General features: G+C 43.2%; 1 protein-coding gene across 1 annotated transcript in view; it reads left to right on the forward strand.

Annotated features, from left to right (window-relative positions):
* Positions 1-16,176, forward strand: part of LOC126470539 (Krueppel-like factor 2) — a 165,667-nt gene extending 149,491 nt beyond the window's left edge. Inside the window, exon 2 of the mRNA XM_050098469.1 lies at positions 14,028-16,176. Within this exon, the coding sequence (XP_049954426.1) occupies positions 14,028-15,074 (1,047 nt within the window). The 3' untranslated portion in view covers positions 15,075-16,176. The remainder of the gene's footprint in view (positions 1-14,027) is intronic.
* The last annotated feature ends 1,110 nt before the right edge of the window (positions 16,177-17,286 follow it).

Consider the following 17,286-nt stretch of genomic DNA (forward strand, 5'->3'; position numbering starts at 1 on the left):
TCCAACACTTGGAACTGCCCAGATGCAGGAGGATTAGGTTGGTGTACTTTATTTCTTTTGGTTGGGAAATTGAAATAAAGGTCCATCCTAATTACTAATTAATCATATAGATTGGTCCTAATTACACAACTATATACATAGCGCTACACAGGGACTATCTAAAATCGCAATATAGCTCAATAATTTACGACGCCATACAACATGTATTATTCTGCTAGGGCAAAATTTTACAATACCATTCGAAACTGGTGGGAAAAGGGTACAATTTTATTTTTTGTGGAAAATATAGTCAACTGTCGAGTTGCTGGTGTCAGAAGGAGACGAGTTTAATAAGTGTATTACCTGTAAGCATACAGCTGAAGACTGTATCTGTCGCAGTTTGACTCCAGAATTCGCTACAGACACCTGCTCGATAATCACCCTGAAACCCAAGTAGTCAGAGCTAACACACGCTAACACAGCTGATGGAAAAATGCATCACTGTACTAATTAAACTTCGAAATTGTCGTAAAATACCATCACGCACAATGAATGGGCCATAATGCAACACACGAGCTGGGGAAAATCGTTGTCCAAAAGACTTAAGAGGGGGCGGTAGTTGAATGTGTGGCCTCCTCGATGAGAGCTCACGAACTAACCACCTTGGAGACAGTCTTACGCCTCCCCCCTTCCACCTCTCATCCCTCCCTCCCTCCCTCTCCTCACCGTAGGTAGGGATAGAGGCCTGTTCTGTCTTGCTGGTGGTGGTCCACAAAGGCGTCCTTCTGGTGGCATTGATATACTGTCTCCAGGCTGCGGAAATCAGTCACAGATAGACAAAAGGTAAACAGATAACGCTTCTTGCAGTCTGTTAAACATATTTCTCAGAAAGACTGCACCCCTCTAGAACAACAACGAACTTCTGGAGAACACTCCAAATCGCTTTATCAAATGGCCAGGAGCCGTCCCTTCACGGTCGCTGGCCGCATCTGGCCTTCCCCCATACCACTGCCGATGCTCGCCGCCTTGAGGCGACGGTCCTTCACCAACACTAAGGCATGTATAGTCTACTAAACACTATTAGGGGATTAATGGTGGGTTGCCCCATGGTCAACTTGTCCGTCTAAAATATAGCGACACAGCCACGCTCCACACGCTGCGCTCTGGTCAGGACACATCTGCCTAGCGCAACCACCCACCCACCCACCCTCCTACGCACACGCACACACACACACACACACACACACACACACACACACACACACACACACACACACACACACACATGCTGGACTGTCCCCAACACCGCTGTTCTGCGATGGAGAATAATTGTCTTTAACATCAACACATCTTTATAATCGAGTATCTATTAAAAAGGAGAACACACTCGCGATGATAATATATGTCCCCTTTCCACGAAAATGGGCACAGTTAGTTATCTGGAAACCAACGGCTTTGCCGCAGTGGTAACACCGGTTCCCGTCAGATCACCGAAGTTAAGAGCTGTCGGGCTGGGCTAGCACTGGGATGGATGACCATCCGGTCTGTCGAGCGCTGTTGGCAAGCGGAGTGCACTCAGCCCTTGTGAGGCTAGCTGAGGAGCTACTTGATTGAAAAGTAGCGGCTCCGGTCGCGGAAACTGACATACGGCCGGGAGAGCGGTGTGCTGACCATGTGCCCCCCCCCCCCCTTATCCGCAACCAGTGATGTCTGTGGGCTGAGGATGACACGGCGGCCGGTCGGTACATTTGGGCCTTCATGGCCTGTTTGGGAGGAGTTAGTTATCTGGAAACATCGCAAATGAATATACACACATGCGTCGTAGCCAATTTCAATTTTCTGTGCCATGAATTTTGAAATAATGAGGTGATGCAAAACATTTATTGATGTGTGTACTTTAATTCAGCATGCCTTTCCCCTCTGATAGTGCATTTTTTCGGTGAAAACGCCAGGTGTTGCCGTGGTTTGAGTCGTACGTTTAATTGTAGCTCACACTGCAACTAACAGCCCGAGCAGTTTCACAGATCGTAGAAAGCCAGGAGTATACCATTCCTAGTGGGACTATGCCTGTTATAGGACCGAGTTGCAGTAACTTATGATGTCATTACGTCGTTTAAATGCCATTATAAACTCCGGTTCTTGATATTATTCTCAATTATACATGAAAACATGTTCCCAGTTTTTTCGGAGTCTTCATCAACGTTGCAGAAATTTTTCTTTCCTTTTTCTTCTTATTTTCACCCCAAGAACTCTTGAATGTTCTCTTCCTTTATTATACCATCTGGCGAATTGCCAGGTGACGCAGTGGTAGCTCTACGTCTGGTCATCAAGATCTATGTTTTCGGAGGTTTGTAAAACAAATCTCGAGAACGTTCCTTTGAAAAGAACACGGCCAAATTCATCCTCCCTTTAGTTCGAGCGTGTGCTCCGTACGTATTGGCGCAGTCGTCGATGTGATGTTAAGCCTCGATCTTCCTTCGTTTGTTATTCATCACGTAGCAAACGTCTTAACACGGGTACGTGAGTTTCCTGCACAATGAAGCCAAAAATCAGTGAATCAAAAATGCTCGCTTCTAAGTTCTTCTTCTTTGCTGTCAGTATATTAGAACAGTAGTAATTAAGTTGAATATTATGAGCGAAAATAAAAGCAGAGTAGCTTTGGCTTGGCCGTTGTACGTAGAGTGGGGGTACGGGAATTGATTACTTCTGCTTTCCTACTTTAACTACTGTCCCGACACTAAGCAATGAGAGGCTGTTCGTGCTTGTGGATGACCGTTCTGGCGTGCGTGTTTTTCATTGGTAACCAGACAAGACGATCAATTTTCTGTAATATCCCGAAAACGACGGCCAGGATCGCAGTTTTGTGGTTAAGAAAATAATTTTGATAAGACTTCCTCCTGCCTTCTCCATTTCCAGTTGAGTCAGCACTTTGCCTGAGCTGGTCTTTGCCTCTGATTCATTAGCACACATATTAGCAGGAGTAAGAAATACGCCGTGACTGTGGTCCCGGTATATGTAAATAGCCACGAGCAACAGATTCAATTTTGCAGCTGTTCGAAAAATTCCACGCATGACTGAGACTGACATTAACCGTTTTTGCACGTTGCTGCTGCAACACACGCTTTATCGTTGAGTGAATACTTTATTGGGAAATGACGGAGTGTATGAGCAAATTACTCGGATGTTTTTGCGCTGGCGGCAGGCTATAGAAATCAGAGAATGCGTATCGTATGGGCAGAGCGAGGCCACGTTTTGGCCTCGTTTTGATGAGGTCACATGCCGCACGAGGCTGCGAGGAGCAGCCTTCGTGTTGGGCGCTCCAAGTGCGCCGCGGTACCGACAGCTGCGCGTGCACTACCCCACAATTCTTTCTACGCTTTTCAGAACGAGAGAAACAAAACAGACACGCATTCCGGGGTGACATTTTAGTAGGAAGTCTAGCCTTCGATGATTTGCTCTGTACTTCGAATTCACACATGCACAAACGTAGGAAATCAACAATTAAGAGAGTGGAGCCTCTAAGCTTCATTCTACTTACGCTCCATAATTCCGGTAGGGGCTGTACTTCCTTAACTGCCGATTTACAGCATTTGCACATGCGAATCACGTCCTCAAAGTGACGTCATGCTACCTGTATAAGCCAAAATGGCACTATACAAGCCACACGCAACGATCCCGGCATTCCGTTATCTGCTGACGATGTAGGTGGTACACGTCTTTGAAATTTTCGGTTTTTACTCGAATGTGATATAGTTTGGACACGTAGAAACATTTATATACTACAGCGTTGGGTCGTTTTCGAAAGGAGAGACCGATGCACGCAGTTCAGCTTTATTTTGCCGATGTAACCTACGATAATCTCAAAGGAACAGATTTCGATTTCCAATTGTTGTTTTCTAAGGAACACGCAAACGAAGTAGCAATGACGTTACGCTGACACATTATCACAACCTTGAAACACAGTAAATTTCAGTAAATCGGCTATAGTCTTGTTGTAGTAACCTATACCGATATTTCGCCAAAATAATTTAGGAAAACCTAGATCAGTACAGCCGAACAGGGAATGTATCCCATCTCGTTCTGATGCTTACACATTCCTTCACCACTTCTTTTAACTCTGTTCGAATACCACAAGGGTAATTTTTGTAATATCACTCCATGTGAATTCTGCGAGGCGCAAATGAACTCGTTTCTTCTCGAGAAGCTTAGCTACTAGTACCTAGACTAAATGAAAACATTTTATTTTTCTCATTAGGTTCAGAAAAGCAGTTTATACGCTGCTAGTAAAGAATGAAGAAACATCCGTACTGCTTTAATCAAGATACGAATTAGATATTTTTCGATCGTTACATTTTGTTATATATAATAAATTATTTTTTTCAGTAATTGTTACTAGTCCCATTTTGTTGGACATGTAATGCTTCTCTTTCTTCCCTGGCTTTCCTCTACACGTCCTGAGATATTAGCCTTTATTTTATCGCAATTCTTCGTTGATGAGGTTCTTATCCTCGAAACATGCATACAAGCAAATTCGAAATATTGTAACAGGTAGCCGTTACTGTAAAATATATTGATTAACTCCATACAGTTTGCCTGCATTCATTGAAACACTAGACATTCTTCCGAATCGATCTTATTTAGACTACAAGTAGAATTCGTGTATTTTTAAATGTTACTGGTAAGAAAAGGTCCGACACAGGATGGGCATACATCTGTATCTAAATATTTAAAACTCTCTCACGAGAATTCGACAATAGCGTGTTGGTGTCGCATGCCAGACACTGCTGGCCATATTTGTCACGGAGTGTTGTCCATCTTGTTATTTTCTGTTTCGCGCGTAAGGATAACGGGTAGTTCATTTACATACGATTAGCATCAAATTCAATCGTTATGACCATAACATGTCTGCCTTCAGCAGTAGTACGCAAAGTGCCCTCGCCGTGGCATCCAGGATGTGGTCCGGTGAGCGATTCTTTCGGCAAGTGATACGGTTTCCGTCATCTACCCCTGACTGATGTCATGCTATACTAGTGCTCCAAACAGGATCTCCCGAAAAGGACAGGCTTTCTTCTTGTTCTTGGGATCACCGTAAGGTCGAGTTTCACGAAACTCACTCTGTTACTGGCTCGCTGAACCAATATTAGCATGTAATTCCGAGAGCTCGTCAGCGTAAACGGGTACTGTCGTCTAAAAATATCTGAAGCATGTTGCAGTGTATGGAAATGCTATCTGCCTTGTGTAGGAAATTCTTGGACCTCTAGTCACAGTTAGGGAACTGTAAGAGAATACGCAATTTGTCCTAGTTCCTATAACTACACGACACGTCCGCAATTCACACTTAAGCGGTTGGCAGACAGTTCATAGAAGCACTTTCAGATTATTTCTCGACCGTTCCACTCTCTAATAGCACTTGGGAAAAACGAACAGCTAAATTTTTCCGTAGGAGCTTTGATTTCTCTTGTTTCATCGCACTGGTTATTTCTCCCAATATAGGTGGGAGGCAAAAAAATGTTCGCACTCGGACGAGAAAGTTGGTGATTAAAATTTCGTCCGAAGATCTCATTGCAACGAAAAACCCCTTTGTTGTAATGGTTGCCATTCCAAGTCGCGTATCACAGCCGTGATACTCTTTCTTCTTTTTCGTGATAATACAGATCGAACTGTACTTCTTTTAACTCTTTCAGTATCTTTAGTCAATCCTATCCGATAAAGATCCCAAACTACGCCGCAGTACTCCATATAAGGAAGGACAAGCGTAATGTAGGCCATATCTTTAGTGGATCTTTTCTGTATTTAAATTTTCTGGCAATAAAAGGCAGTCTTTGGTTCGCCTTCCCCACAAGATTTTCTGACATGATTCCAATTTAAGTTGTTCGTAATTGTGATCCCTAGGTATTTAGGTAAATCGACAATCTTTAAATTTTAGTGATACATCGTGTAACCGAAATTTAGCGGATTCTATTGGTATTAATGTAAAGGATCTCGCACTTTTGATAGTTTAGGGTCAATTTGCACTTTTCGAGCCACACAGATGACCTGTATAAATCGTCCAAATAGTTTTGATCATCTGATGACTTTAGCAGAAGATAAATGGCAGAATCATCTGCAAACAATCTAACACGACCGCTGACCGAGCGAGGTGGTGTAGTGGTTAGCACACTGGACTCACATTCGCGAGAACGACAGTTTAAAACCGCGTCCCGCCATTCTGATGAAGGTATTCCGTAATTTCTCGAAACGGCTTCAGGCAAATACCTGGTTGGTTCCTTTGAAAGGGCACAGCCCACTTTCTTCTCCATCCTTCCCTAATCCGAAGGGACTGATAACCTCGCTGTTTGGTTCGGCCCCCCAAATCAGCAACAACAACAACAACAACAACGGCCCCTCAGATTGTCACCTAAATCGTTTTATGAAGATAAAGAACAGAGGGCCTCTAGCACTTTATTTCAGCCCGTCTATTGTCAAACCCAGAGTCAGATCCATACTCAAACAATTAGCGATGGCTGCAATTTAAAAATACTGCATTGCGGTAGTGGACAGAGTTTCAATGGAAATGATTTGCCATTTGAGAATATATTATCCTTTTGGGACACTTTATTGCCCGGTTCTCAAATTCTGTTACAAAAATACCAGTTTTAGCCAGTTCAATGGTCATCTCCAGATCTGTAAACGTTTACAACGTAATAAAGGTCAATACATCTTATCCAAACCAAAAATTTTGTAATACAGTTAAGTAGAATATATAACCTGTTCGGTAATATCAATGCTGTTGAATAACTAATCGCACGTTTGTGTACAACATGTAAAAAGTACAATAATTTACGAAACTGATCCGAAGTCACCATTAACATTACCACCATTGTGCTAGATGTACATTACCTACCCATAATCCCAGAACGTGGAACTTATTAGGTTTTATATAGAATATGGACCACTCTCACAGAATACCATGTGTATAATGATCTTACACGTGGGAATCTGGGCCGTTTTTTTGCACTGTATGAGAGTGCTCAGTACTCTGTATAATATCTAATGTGTTGCAAGTTTATGGTTAAGTGTGTACACACAGTACATTGTTTGTAATGATAATGAAGACTTTGGATAAGTTCCCTTAATTACTATTTTTTTACTTGTTGCACACAAAAATGTTACGCAACAGCGTTGATAATAACGCATAGGTTATGTAATCTACTTAGCTGTATTACAAAATTTTTGATTTAGATAAGATGTATTGATCTGTATTTCGTTGTAAACCTTTACAGAGCTGAAAATGACTGTTGAACTGGCTGAAGCTGGTATAAATACCAAATCTTGATATATGGGCAATAAAGTGTTCCGAAACGATACTAGACTCTCAAATGTAGAAAATCTCCTTCTGCTTCCACTGACGATGTCAAGTAATCATGATTTGCCATTGCCTTCTTACGTCGACGACATATTATGGATTGCCATGTGTATCTGAATCTCTGCCATAAGTGCTTGTAAAATGTAGCGTTGTGTTTGTGTTGATGCGGATGAGTATGGAAAGAAATGGAGAGAATGAAACAGCCTACTACTAAAGTGGCCTCCATGCTGAGCGTCCCCATCCAACAGACTGATCTCCATCAACAGCGATTTAAGTTTTTGCTACGCCGCATACATACTGTATTGAAATTGCAGCCAGTATATAAAAGCAAAACAGTCTGACCAAGGACTTTGCGTCACCTCGTCGCCAAATAGTGGCGTTGGAAGTTATTTGAGATGGGGCGCCTGAGGATGGAGCTTCACCACATTAACTTCAGCTGGCGAACTCGGCAACTCTAGCAGCTGTTTCTTAGATTGGCTATAAAATAAGGACTGCTCCTACTAGCATGTGTAATTCAATTCAGAACAGAGAGTGCAGAGAATGCAACGGTAAGAAAACTAAGCCTTTGCCTGCGTAAAGCTGGCACTTAGATTAACAACTGTGCCTTTCCTTAAGTTGACATTTGACTCATTGAGAAGACTTCATGTTTATCTAACGCTGCCAGTCAGTTGCAACTGTAGCAATGAAATACCGCAATGAGCTGAGCATCAGGCTTTATGAAACAACTAAGGAAAATAGTTTTTTCACACGAATTTCTTCAAAAGACCGGTAACTAAGCTTTCGAAAAAAATCGAAATCTCGAGTTTGTCCAGTATCAATAATTTTAGTGTTTTTCGGGGGTTAAACATCAGCGAAAAAAGTTATTTATATTTAATTTGTGGAGGTATGATAAACACGTTGACGACTCTAGCTATTGCAGGACGACGGAAATGTGTTTTTAGAGAACAATGTGTCGCGTTAGGTGTCTCTCATTGTGTTGGCTTTCTGACATGTTCATAGAGGATCGAACTGACTGCTCTGGTGAAACTTCGCTTTCGATTTATTTAAGGTTTCAGCCATTTTACTAACAAAGATTTGAATTTGTTACTCTCGTTACTTAAAAAAAATAAAACTTGTTAAAGTGTGGTCATTTATGCTCATGGCGTCAAGTCAAACTAATAGCACTCATATCTGTGGGGAAATACTGTATCCTCCAAGTTCCAGTTCTGTGCTACATAAACTGATGTCATTCCGTGGGAAATTTGTAACATTACGTTTGCGAACGCATTAAATCAGAAAAATAGCCATATCGACCTTAAAAGGAAAGGGATGACAAAGCTGAACGCTGCAGTTTGATGGAATTATTCTTCGTTTTGCGCAGGCAGTGTCAATTAATATCCGTCGACTAATTACAGAATTGGTAAATTTTTCTTGATTTTGTCCATATTATCACTTCCCAATATATCTTTTATACTCTGAAACGAATATCTTCTACTACAAGCACTTCGCTTCCCGTATTTTGGGAGGAGGTAGAATGGACTAAAACAAGAAAAAAAGATCTAAGGTACATACATAACTCTTAAGATTTGCTCTTTAGAGCCCACGTTTACTGCACACGTGCCGGCCGGGGTGGCCAAGCGGTTAAAGACGCTACAGTCTGGAACCGCGTGACCGCCACGGTCGCAGGTTTGAATCCTGCCTCGGGCATGGATGTGTGTGCTGTCCTTAGGTTAGTTAGGTTTAAGTAGTTCTAAGTTCTAGGGAACTGATGACCTTAGAAGTTCAGTCCCATAGTGCTCAGAGCCATTTGAACCATTTTACTGCACGTTTTCCTTGTTTTAGTCCGTACTACCACCTCTCAAAATACGAAAAGCAAAGAGCTTGCATTACAAGAGAGTTGTTTCACAGAATATTTAATAAATTGAATATATATGTACGAAAATATCCTATTCTTTATTGTCGCACTACTAATGAAATCCTAAGAAACGTGCCTCTTTCTTAATACAGAAAATATTTCATGTGAATGTTTCATTCAGAGAATGCAATTCCTTGACTAGGAAAAATGGAGTCTATATACCTCCACAAGTCTATACAGGGATCAAAAGCATCAGTCTTGAACCGTTGATAGACTAAACGAGTCATAATCGCAACATTTGTAATGGGTACAGTGCGTAACCAAAACATGTATTCCGTCCTGCATCCCACACGCTAAGTGTGACCTCAGAGTAATTCGACGACACAAAGGAAGCAATTTTAGCGCTGTCTGTCCGTTTTATCTGCTAAAAGGCGGGAGCAGGCCTTCATGTTGCCCGAAGCGCGCTGATCACTCACGAGTCTGGGCAACTGACTGTCACAACAATTTCCGGCTACAAGTATCTAAAAGACCAATATTTGTCACACTTAATATTACAATGAAAATGCCACTACCCTGGAATAAAACCCTACCCTGCTTTCCACTGACAAATGACATTGTCACCCAATTAACCAAGTGCTCCTTATTTTTTTTCTTACGCACCATGAGCACAATTGTTGTTTACTCGTCATTTGTTTTTCTGTTAACGGGAACGCAGTTGATAGTGTAATGACGATTATCTTCTAGGAGGAAGAGATAATGAGACCTGGGAAGTATTTTCCAAATGACAAGTATTTTCTCTTGCAATTATTGAAGCTATGCAATTTCAAAACCTGCTCTTTTACTGCTTACAGTAGATTGTGCATTACATATTTCTGTTTTCGGAAGTTGGTAAGCTGAGAATTGCGTTAGCAATTTTCCTGATTTTTCGGCTCAATACAAAACACAAGCACAAAAAGTGATTATAAAAAGGATGAAAAGAAATACTGCAAAATTATATTAAAGAATTAAGACCTAAAAGGTATACGTCTCCAGTCCTGTGCCGTGTCTAAGAACTTCAGCCTTGCCCTCGGTTTGGGATATCTGGTCTACTTCCTTTTTCTTTGTTTTTTTCTTTTCTTTTGTCTTATTATAGTATTTAAGTAGAGATCAATGTCAGCAGCACTTGAGACCTTGCGTCTCACTTGATTTGCCTATGCCATTGCTCCAGCACACTTCTAGATTGTAAATAAATGGAGGAGGAATTAATGTTTAACGTCCCGTCGACACCGAGTTCATCAGAGACTGAGGACAAGCTCGGATTAGGGAAGGATGGGAAAGGAAATCGGCCGTGCCCTTTCAAACGAACCATCCCGGCATTTGCCTGGAACGATTTAGGGAAATCACGGAAACTCTAAATCAGGATGGCCGGAGACGGGTTTGAACCGTCGTCCTCCCGAATGCGAGTCCAGTTTTCTAACCACTGCGCCACCTCGCTCGGTGTAAATAGATCATTACTTTTATTGAAGATTTATAAAATGTCCGACGTGAGTTTAATGATCAGTATACTTCTGCTTCCAGACATGGAAGTAGCCCGACCGTTGAGGGACTGTGGGCTGGTGCAAAGTAAATTGCTGGCCAATGAAAGTGCAACTCCGTGAATACAGTACGCAATAAACATCAAATTAGCACGAAGTCTACTATAGACTTAGACATTCCGATTAGCATTTCAGTGCGGAATATGTAAGGGAATATTACGCAGGGGTTTGTCATTCACAAATCGGATTTGAATTTTGATCATTAGCGAGAAAATCGTGATATGCCTAGTATAAGAAAACGTGATGGCATCCCTGTTTTCTCGCTGAGTGGACCACTATCGGCGCACTTCGCTTTACTGACCTGTCAAGAGGACCCGCAGCAGTGGTCGCACTGCTGACGGTGAGTGGTGCTCGAAGTGGCTGTAAGATAGTGGTCGAAGTGGTTGTAAGATAGTGCACGGCCGAGGGAACAATTTGTCTGTCCTCTCGGGTGCTACTCGCGTGGGACCGTTAAGATACTGCATGTCGTTGAATATGGCCCTCCTAAAAGCGCGGATTCCACATTCGCATGACAGTCGTGGGATACCGACTAACACGTGCAGCAATGTCTCTTAACGATAGACGCTGTCTCCATAGATCACAATTCCGTTGATGACGAATTCCGACCAATGAAATGTGACTTGTGAATGAGAAACCCGCTATGTAATCTTTCCTTACATGCAGAATGTACGTGGCGTCACTAGTACGTACTTTGTGTGATTGAGCCGAATTACTAATAATTTCCATAACTTAGCAGGTAGTACACTTCGTGCCAATCTGACGTTGATTGCATTTCGCTTCCACGATATTACGGTTTTAATAGCCGGAAGTGTATTGCTGGCACTGGTGCAGATATCAGTGCGTGTGGAATACTTTCGAAGTCGAAGGTGATAATAGTGCCAACGAGCAGTAAATATATGCTTCAGTACTGCAGTAAATATAATTGCGTGGTAAGTGGTAACTGTGGTTTACCCTGTACCTAAATTCGGACTATCCCTGACGCACTAAGTACGAGACATTCCTCTCATCTTATAGCTAGCTCATTAGTTCACGTGACTGCTGTTGGCCCTGTTTCGTCTGAGAATTTATACGATTTGTACGAACATTATACAGGGTGTTCGGAAAATTCACGTTACAGACTTCTAGGACTTGTTCAGGGAAGTGAGTAGATAATATTCTGAACTGGAAAACATGTCCGGAAACGTAGCGTTTCTGTGCTATAACTATTTGAAAATATGTTGGTAACGCTACCACTCTTACAAGTAATTGATGAAGCATGAGCCAGTACATCACTTGTTTTACAGTTCCACTCATTAATAGCCAAAGAAATTGCTCGTGTACTCGTTGACGGTATCTCTTCAACGTGATGCAGTACGGCCTCTTCCAGTTCGGGTGTGCGAAATCTCCGGGGATCACCACAGTCAGGTCTGCTGACGGTGAAGGTACCCTTTCTCGAACCGTTGCGTAATTATGGAGAGAAGGGTATGCGATGTAGTCGGAGTTGTGGAGAACGATCTTGATAAAGGCCACGAGGAGCTCTTCCAGTACTGTGAGCTTTGCCATTCAGAAGGCTCGAGTCGGTGTATTCTGCAAACGTATACCCAACTATGTTGCTCTAACACTCACAGACACGTGAATGAGACTCGAACCAGGGCAGAGAGGAAGGTAGACGTCAAATGACGTCAGCTGGTCGGCCGTAACCACCTTCTACCCTGACAGTTCTGTCACATACCTACCTAACAATTATGTTTTCAAACGGCTATAGCACGGAAAAGGTACGTTTCCGGACATCTGTTCCTATTCAAAACATTATGTATTCATTCCCCTCTACAAGTCTAGAGGTTTGTAACGGGAATTTCCAACACACCGTATATATACAGCAAAAAAGTTCAGAAACACTTCTATAAAGAAAAAATCTTTTAAAGACCCAATATATTAAAGTAAAGATAATTCCATTTAATGCGAAGAAAGAGATGAAATGAAATAAAATAGCGTAAATAGATATTTAGATTATAATAAAAGAGTTGCACTTGAATAGGGGCCATTATTTATTTACTACTTACACAAAAAATACTTCATAAAGTTCCAACATACTGATGGTGAATAGTACCAGCCACTGGGCCAATTAAATCTTTATTTACCTTCATTAGTCGTCAAAGTTGCGATAATAGTCATTTCTTTGTGGTAAATAGTTTCGGAGCATCAAATCCATTTTCAACCCATAGCCTTAGAAGTAAGTGAATGGTACAGTTCGCAGCAAAGTACATGTGAGTAGCCAAATATTCATATTCCTCAACAGTAATCGAATGAGCATACAACGTTAACTTTTCCTGATAGAACGAAGATTGCTGATGACTGCTTTGAAGGAGAGTAAACCTTTGAAACAGATATTTATTTTGTATAAATAGTAAATATACGTTGTAGTTGTGGTCTTCAGTTCTGAGACTGGTTTGATGCAGCTCTCCATGCTACTCTATCATGTGCAAGCTTCTTCATCTCCCAGTACCTACTGCAGCCTACATCCTTCTGAATCTGCTTAGTGTGTTCATCTCTTGGTCTCCCTCATCGATTTTTACCCTTCACGCTGCCCTCCAATACTAAATTGGTGATCCCTTGATGCCTCAGAACATGTCCTACCAACCGATCCCTTCTTCTAGTCAAATTGTGCCACAAACTCCTCTTCTCCGCAATTCTATTCAATACCTCCTCATTAGTGACGTAATCTATCCATCTAATCTTCAGCATTCTTCTGTAGCACCACATTTCGAGAGCTTCTATTCTCTTCTTGTCTAAACTATTTATCGACCACGTTTCACTTTCATACGTGGCTACGCTCCATACAAATACTTTCAGAAACGATTTCATGGAACTTAAATCAATACTCGATGTTAACAAATTTCTCTTCTTCAGGAACGCTTTCCGTGCCATTGTGAGTCTACATTTTATATCTTCTCTACTTCGACCATCATCAGTTATTTTGCTCCACAAATAGCAAAACTCCCTTGCTACTTTAAGTGTCTCATTTCCTAATCTAATTCCCTCAGCATCACCCGACTTAATTCGACTACATTCCATTATCCTCGTTTTGCTTTTGTTGATGTTCATCTTATAGCCTCCTTTCAAGACACTATCCATTCCGTTCAACTGCTCTTCCAAGTCCTTTGCTGTCTCTGACAGAATTACAATGTCATCGTCGAACTTCAAAGTATTTATTTCTTATTTAAATATATATTGGCCACTATTAAAGTTCCAAACTTCGTAGAAGTGAAGTACTGTGAGATGAGCAGTTAGCTGAGCTTGTCGATTGGTGTTGCAGATGTGGCAAGACATCGAGAGCATCCTGCTGAACCAGCCGGCGGCGCCGCAGGCGTCCCCGGTGAGCCTGTGCGCATCGTGGACGGTGCTGGGCCCGCCGTCGCCGCCCCTTCCTCCGCCGCCCCCGCAGGCGGCGCCCACCGCCATCGGCACCCCCTCCTACCCGGACGTGGACGAGGACGAGCCGCTCGCCTACCAGGGCGAGGAGTTCGTCGACTTGGACATGCTGATCAACTACGCCGCCGAGCAGCACAACTTCTACCCGCAGGGTGGCGACTGCAAGGACGCCGCGCCGGCGCCGGCACAACCGCAGCAGCAGCAGCAGCCCGACGACGGCGCAGTGTGCTTCGGGGACGCGAGCGCCGGCAGCGACGAGCAGGACGTGCTAAGGCTAGGCGACGTGGCCAGGGGGTTCCAGCCGGCCACCTCCTACAACGGCCTCATGACGATCGTGCCGGCGCAGCAACAGGCGCAGGTGGCGTACAGCCACGGTCAGATCTCCCCTCCGGCCAGCCCGGAGAACCAGGACCTGGGCAAGGCGCTGGCCGCCGGCGCGTTGGTGGCGCAGCCGGCCGCCACGGCGCTCGCCAAGATCATGACGCCGCCGTCGTCGCCCAACCTCGCCGACCTGCTGTCGCAGCCGCAGCCGCAGGCACCGCCCCCGCCGCCGCCGCCGCCGCCGCCACAGCAGCAGCAGCAGCAGCCGGCGCAGCCCTTCCAGCCCGTCGACGGCGGCCACAAGCCGAAGCGCTGTCGGCGCAGCTGCGGCCGCAAGAAGCTGACGACGCACACGTGCTCGCACCCGGGCTGCGGCAAGACGTACACCAAGTCGTCGCACCTGAAGGCGCACCTGCGCACGCACACGGGCGAGAAGCCGTACCAGTGCGGCTGGAAGGGCTGCGGCTGGAAGTTCGCGCGGTCCGACGAGCTGACGCGCCACTACCGCAAGCACACGGGCGACAGGCCCTTCCAGTGCCGGCTGTGCGAGCGCGCCTTCTCGCGCTCCGACCACCTGTCGCTGCACATGAAGAGGCACGTCAGCGTCTGAGGGGTCCTTCCGCACCCATCCGAGCAGTTACCAGCGCCTGTGGACGTTACCCGTTTGTGCGAACTGGGCTAAATGGCAGCGCGCCGCCGCCCCACTGTCGCCGTTACCTTTTGCGTAAACTTTCAGATACCCGAGTGGATAGTAGTCACTGTAGGAATGTAAATATTTTAAAGGTTACCATACTGCACTCGTGATTTAGTACACAGAAAATGACACTACGAACACTTAAATGTGCTATAAAGAATACGATCTTTAAAATACTCATTTAAATACGTCTTATAGTAGCTTTAATGGTCAAACATATGCCGACGAAGCCATATTTGTTTTCTGTGTGCCATTCGTATAGAGAGTAAGCGAGTGACGAGGTGATGTTGTAAGTTGAAAGACACTGTTCTAAAGTATCGCGTAATGCGAGATTTATTGTGGGCTGTGTGAATGTGTGTACACTATTAAGAAAAACTGTGCTTTCTCTAATGTTTTACTGTATGTGAATCTGATGTTCAGTATTTGTGCAGCATTTGCTGAAATCTCCGACGGAATGAACTTCGATTTGTCCTGAGAGGACGCGCAGCATCTATTATTAAATTGTTTCATTAGATTGGAAAGATGACTGTTAGACTCTCACTATTCAAATATTTCGAATTAACAATGATCACCACAGCACATATTAACCATCTCAACTGAAGTAAACTCTGCCTTAATCTTATGAAAGACATGTCTGAGGAAAAAGAATGTGTGTACAGTACTTTGAACAACAAGTATGTGAACTTGAAAATGACAGACATTTTCCATTGTAACTTGTTTTTATTCTTAATCAAACTTTGTGTCTTCTAGAAAATGTTTAACTGGCTAAGTAACGAATCGTTGAAAAGATTGTATGTGAAGCCTTCAGGGACAAATTATCTGAATTTTTAAGCAATACCTTATCTAACAATATACCCTTTTAAGAAACAGCTGAATTTTTGCACACTTTGAGTAAGTCTTAAGTACAAAGATGTCTTGTCGATATTTGAGAAATTAAGATTACTTTCTCTTTCTCAAATATGTGTGTGTACCAATGGGAACTAAAAATAGGAATAAATTTAATATATACGCATGAAAAGTACATCTTAATATTATTCCTGTATTCATCTAAATAACTCCGATTGTTAGTATTAATAGGTGACTTACTCCATTTCATTTATTGTTGAATGTCTCTCATATAGGCAATTCACAGGCCACCGAGCGCTGTTATACTGATACACTTTGTGCTACAAATCAAACAGAGAAGTCATCTACAGGAATGGCGTAATTATCTGTCCCAAAAGACCAATGCCAGGATCAGGATGGTCTGCTCCACGCTGAGGTAACTGGACCAGTAAATCAGATCATCTGTTCTGTTTCGTAGTGAGAGGGCTGGGAGATTTGATTTCCCGATCCAGGCGACTACGACATCATTAGAAACGAATCAGAAATAACTTAACTAAACAGCTCCACAGACTGACATTTTTTTGTACCTAGCGCCGTGACTGTTCGGCGCTACTATATGGACTTGGTTTTCATAGTCAAAAAGCTAATCACAAACCACATAATATAATTTCGAACTTCCTCCCAACTCCCTATAAAATGGTTCAAAAGGCTCTGAGCACTATGCGACTTAGCTTCTGAGGTCATCAGTCGCCTAGAACTCAGAACTAATTAAACCTAAGTAACCTAAGGATATCACACACATCCATGCCCGAAGCAGGTTTCGAACCTGCGACCGAAGCGGTCGCTCGGCTCCAGACTGCAGCGCCTAGAACCGCACGACCAACTCACTATACCACAGGGCTGTCGAACACATGAAATATGTATTACATTGTGCTGTTTTTATGGATGTGTACAGTTTCTAGAAGAGAAGTAGGTGTGATTACTACGTATTACAAAAGGTAACTCTTGCGCATTACGTAGTATGATGGGGAGTAATTTCACCACAAGAACTTGATGTTTTACGACTGATTTTCTCAGAATCCCGATTTGAATTGGACTAAATATTTGTGGGATCTTCGCACTTGTTCTCACTGCGTAAACTGGATTCTCGCGCCAGCTTAAAAATTTGGTGCCATAGACACACAAGATAATACAGAGGAAATACAATTAGGAACAGACCATTCTGAACGAAAGCCAATAAACTGTGTAGTACGACGATGTTGCTCTTTATCACTACTTCTATCAAACGTGAAAGCCAATGGAA

The sequence above is a fragment of the Schistocerca serialis genome, chromosome 3 (genome assembly GCF_023864345.2).
Source record: "Schistocerca serialis cubense isolate TAMUIC-IGC-003099 chromosome 3, iqSchSeri2.2, whole genome shotgun sequence".
In the NCBI taxonomy this organism is placed as follows: Eukaryota; Metazoa; Arthropoda; class Insecta; order Orthoptera; family Acrididae; genus Schistocerca; species Schistocerca serialis.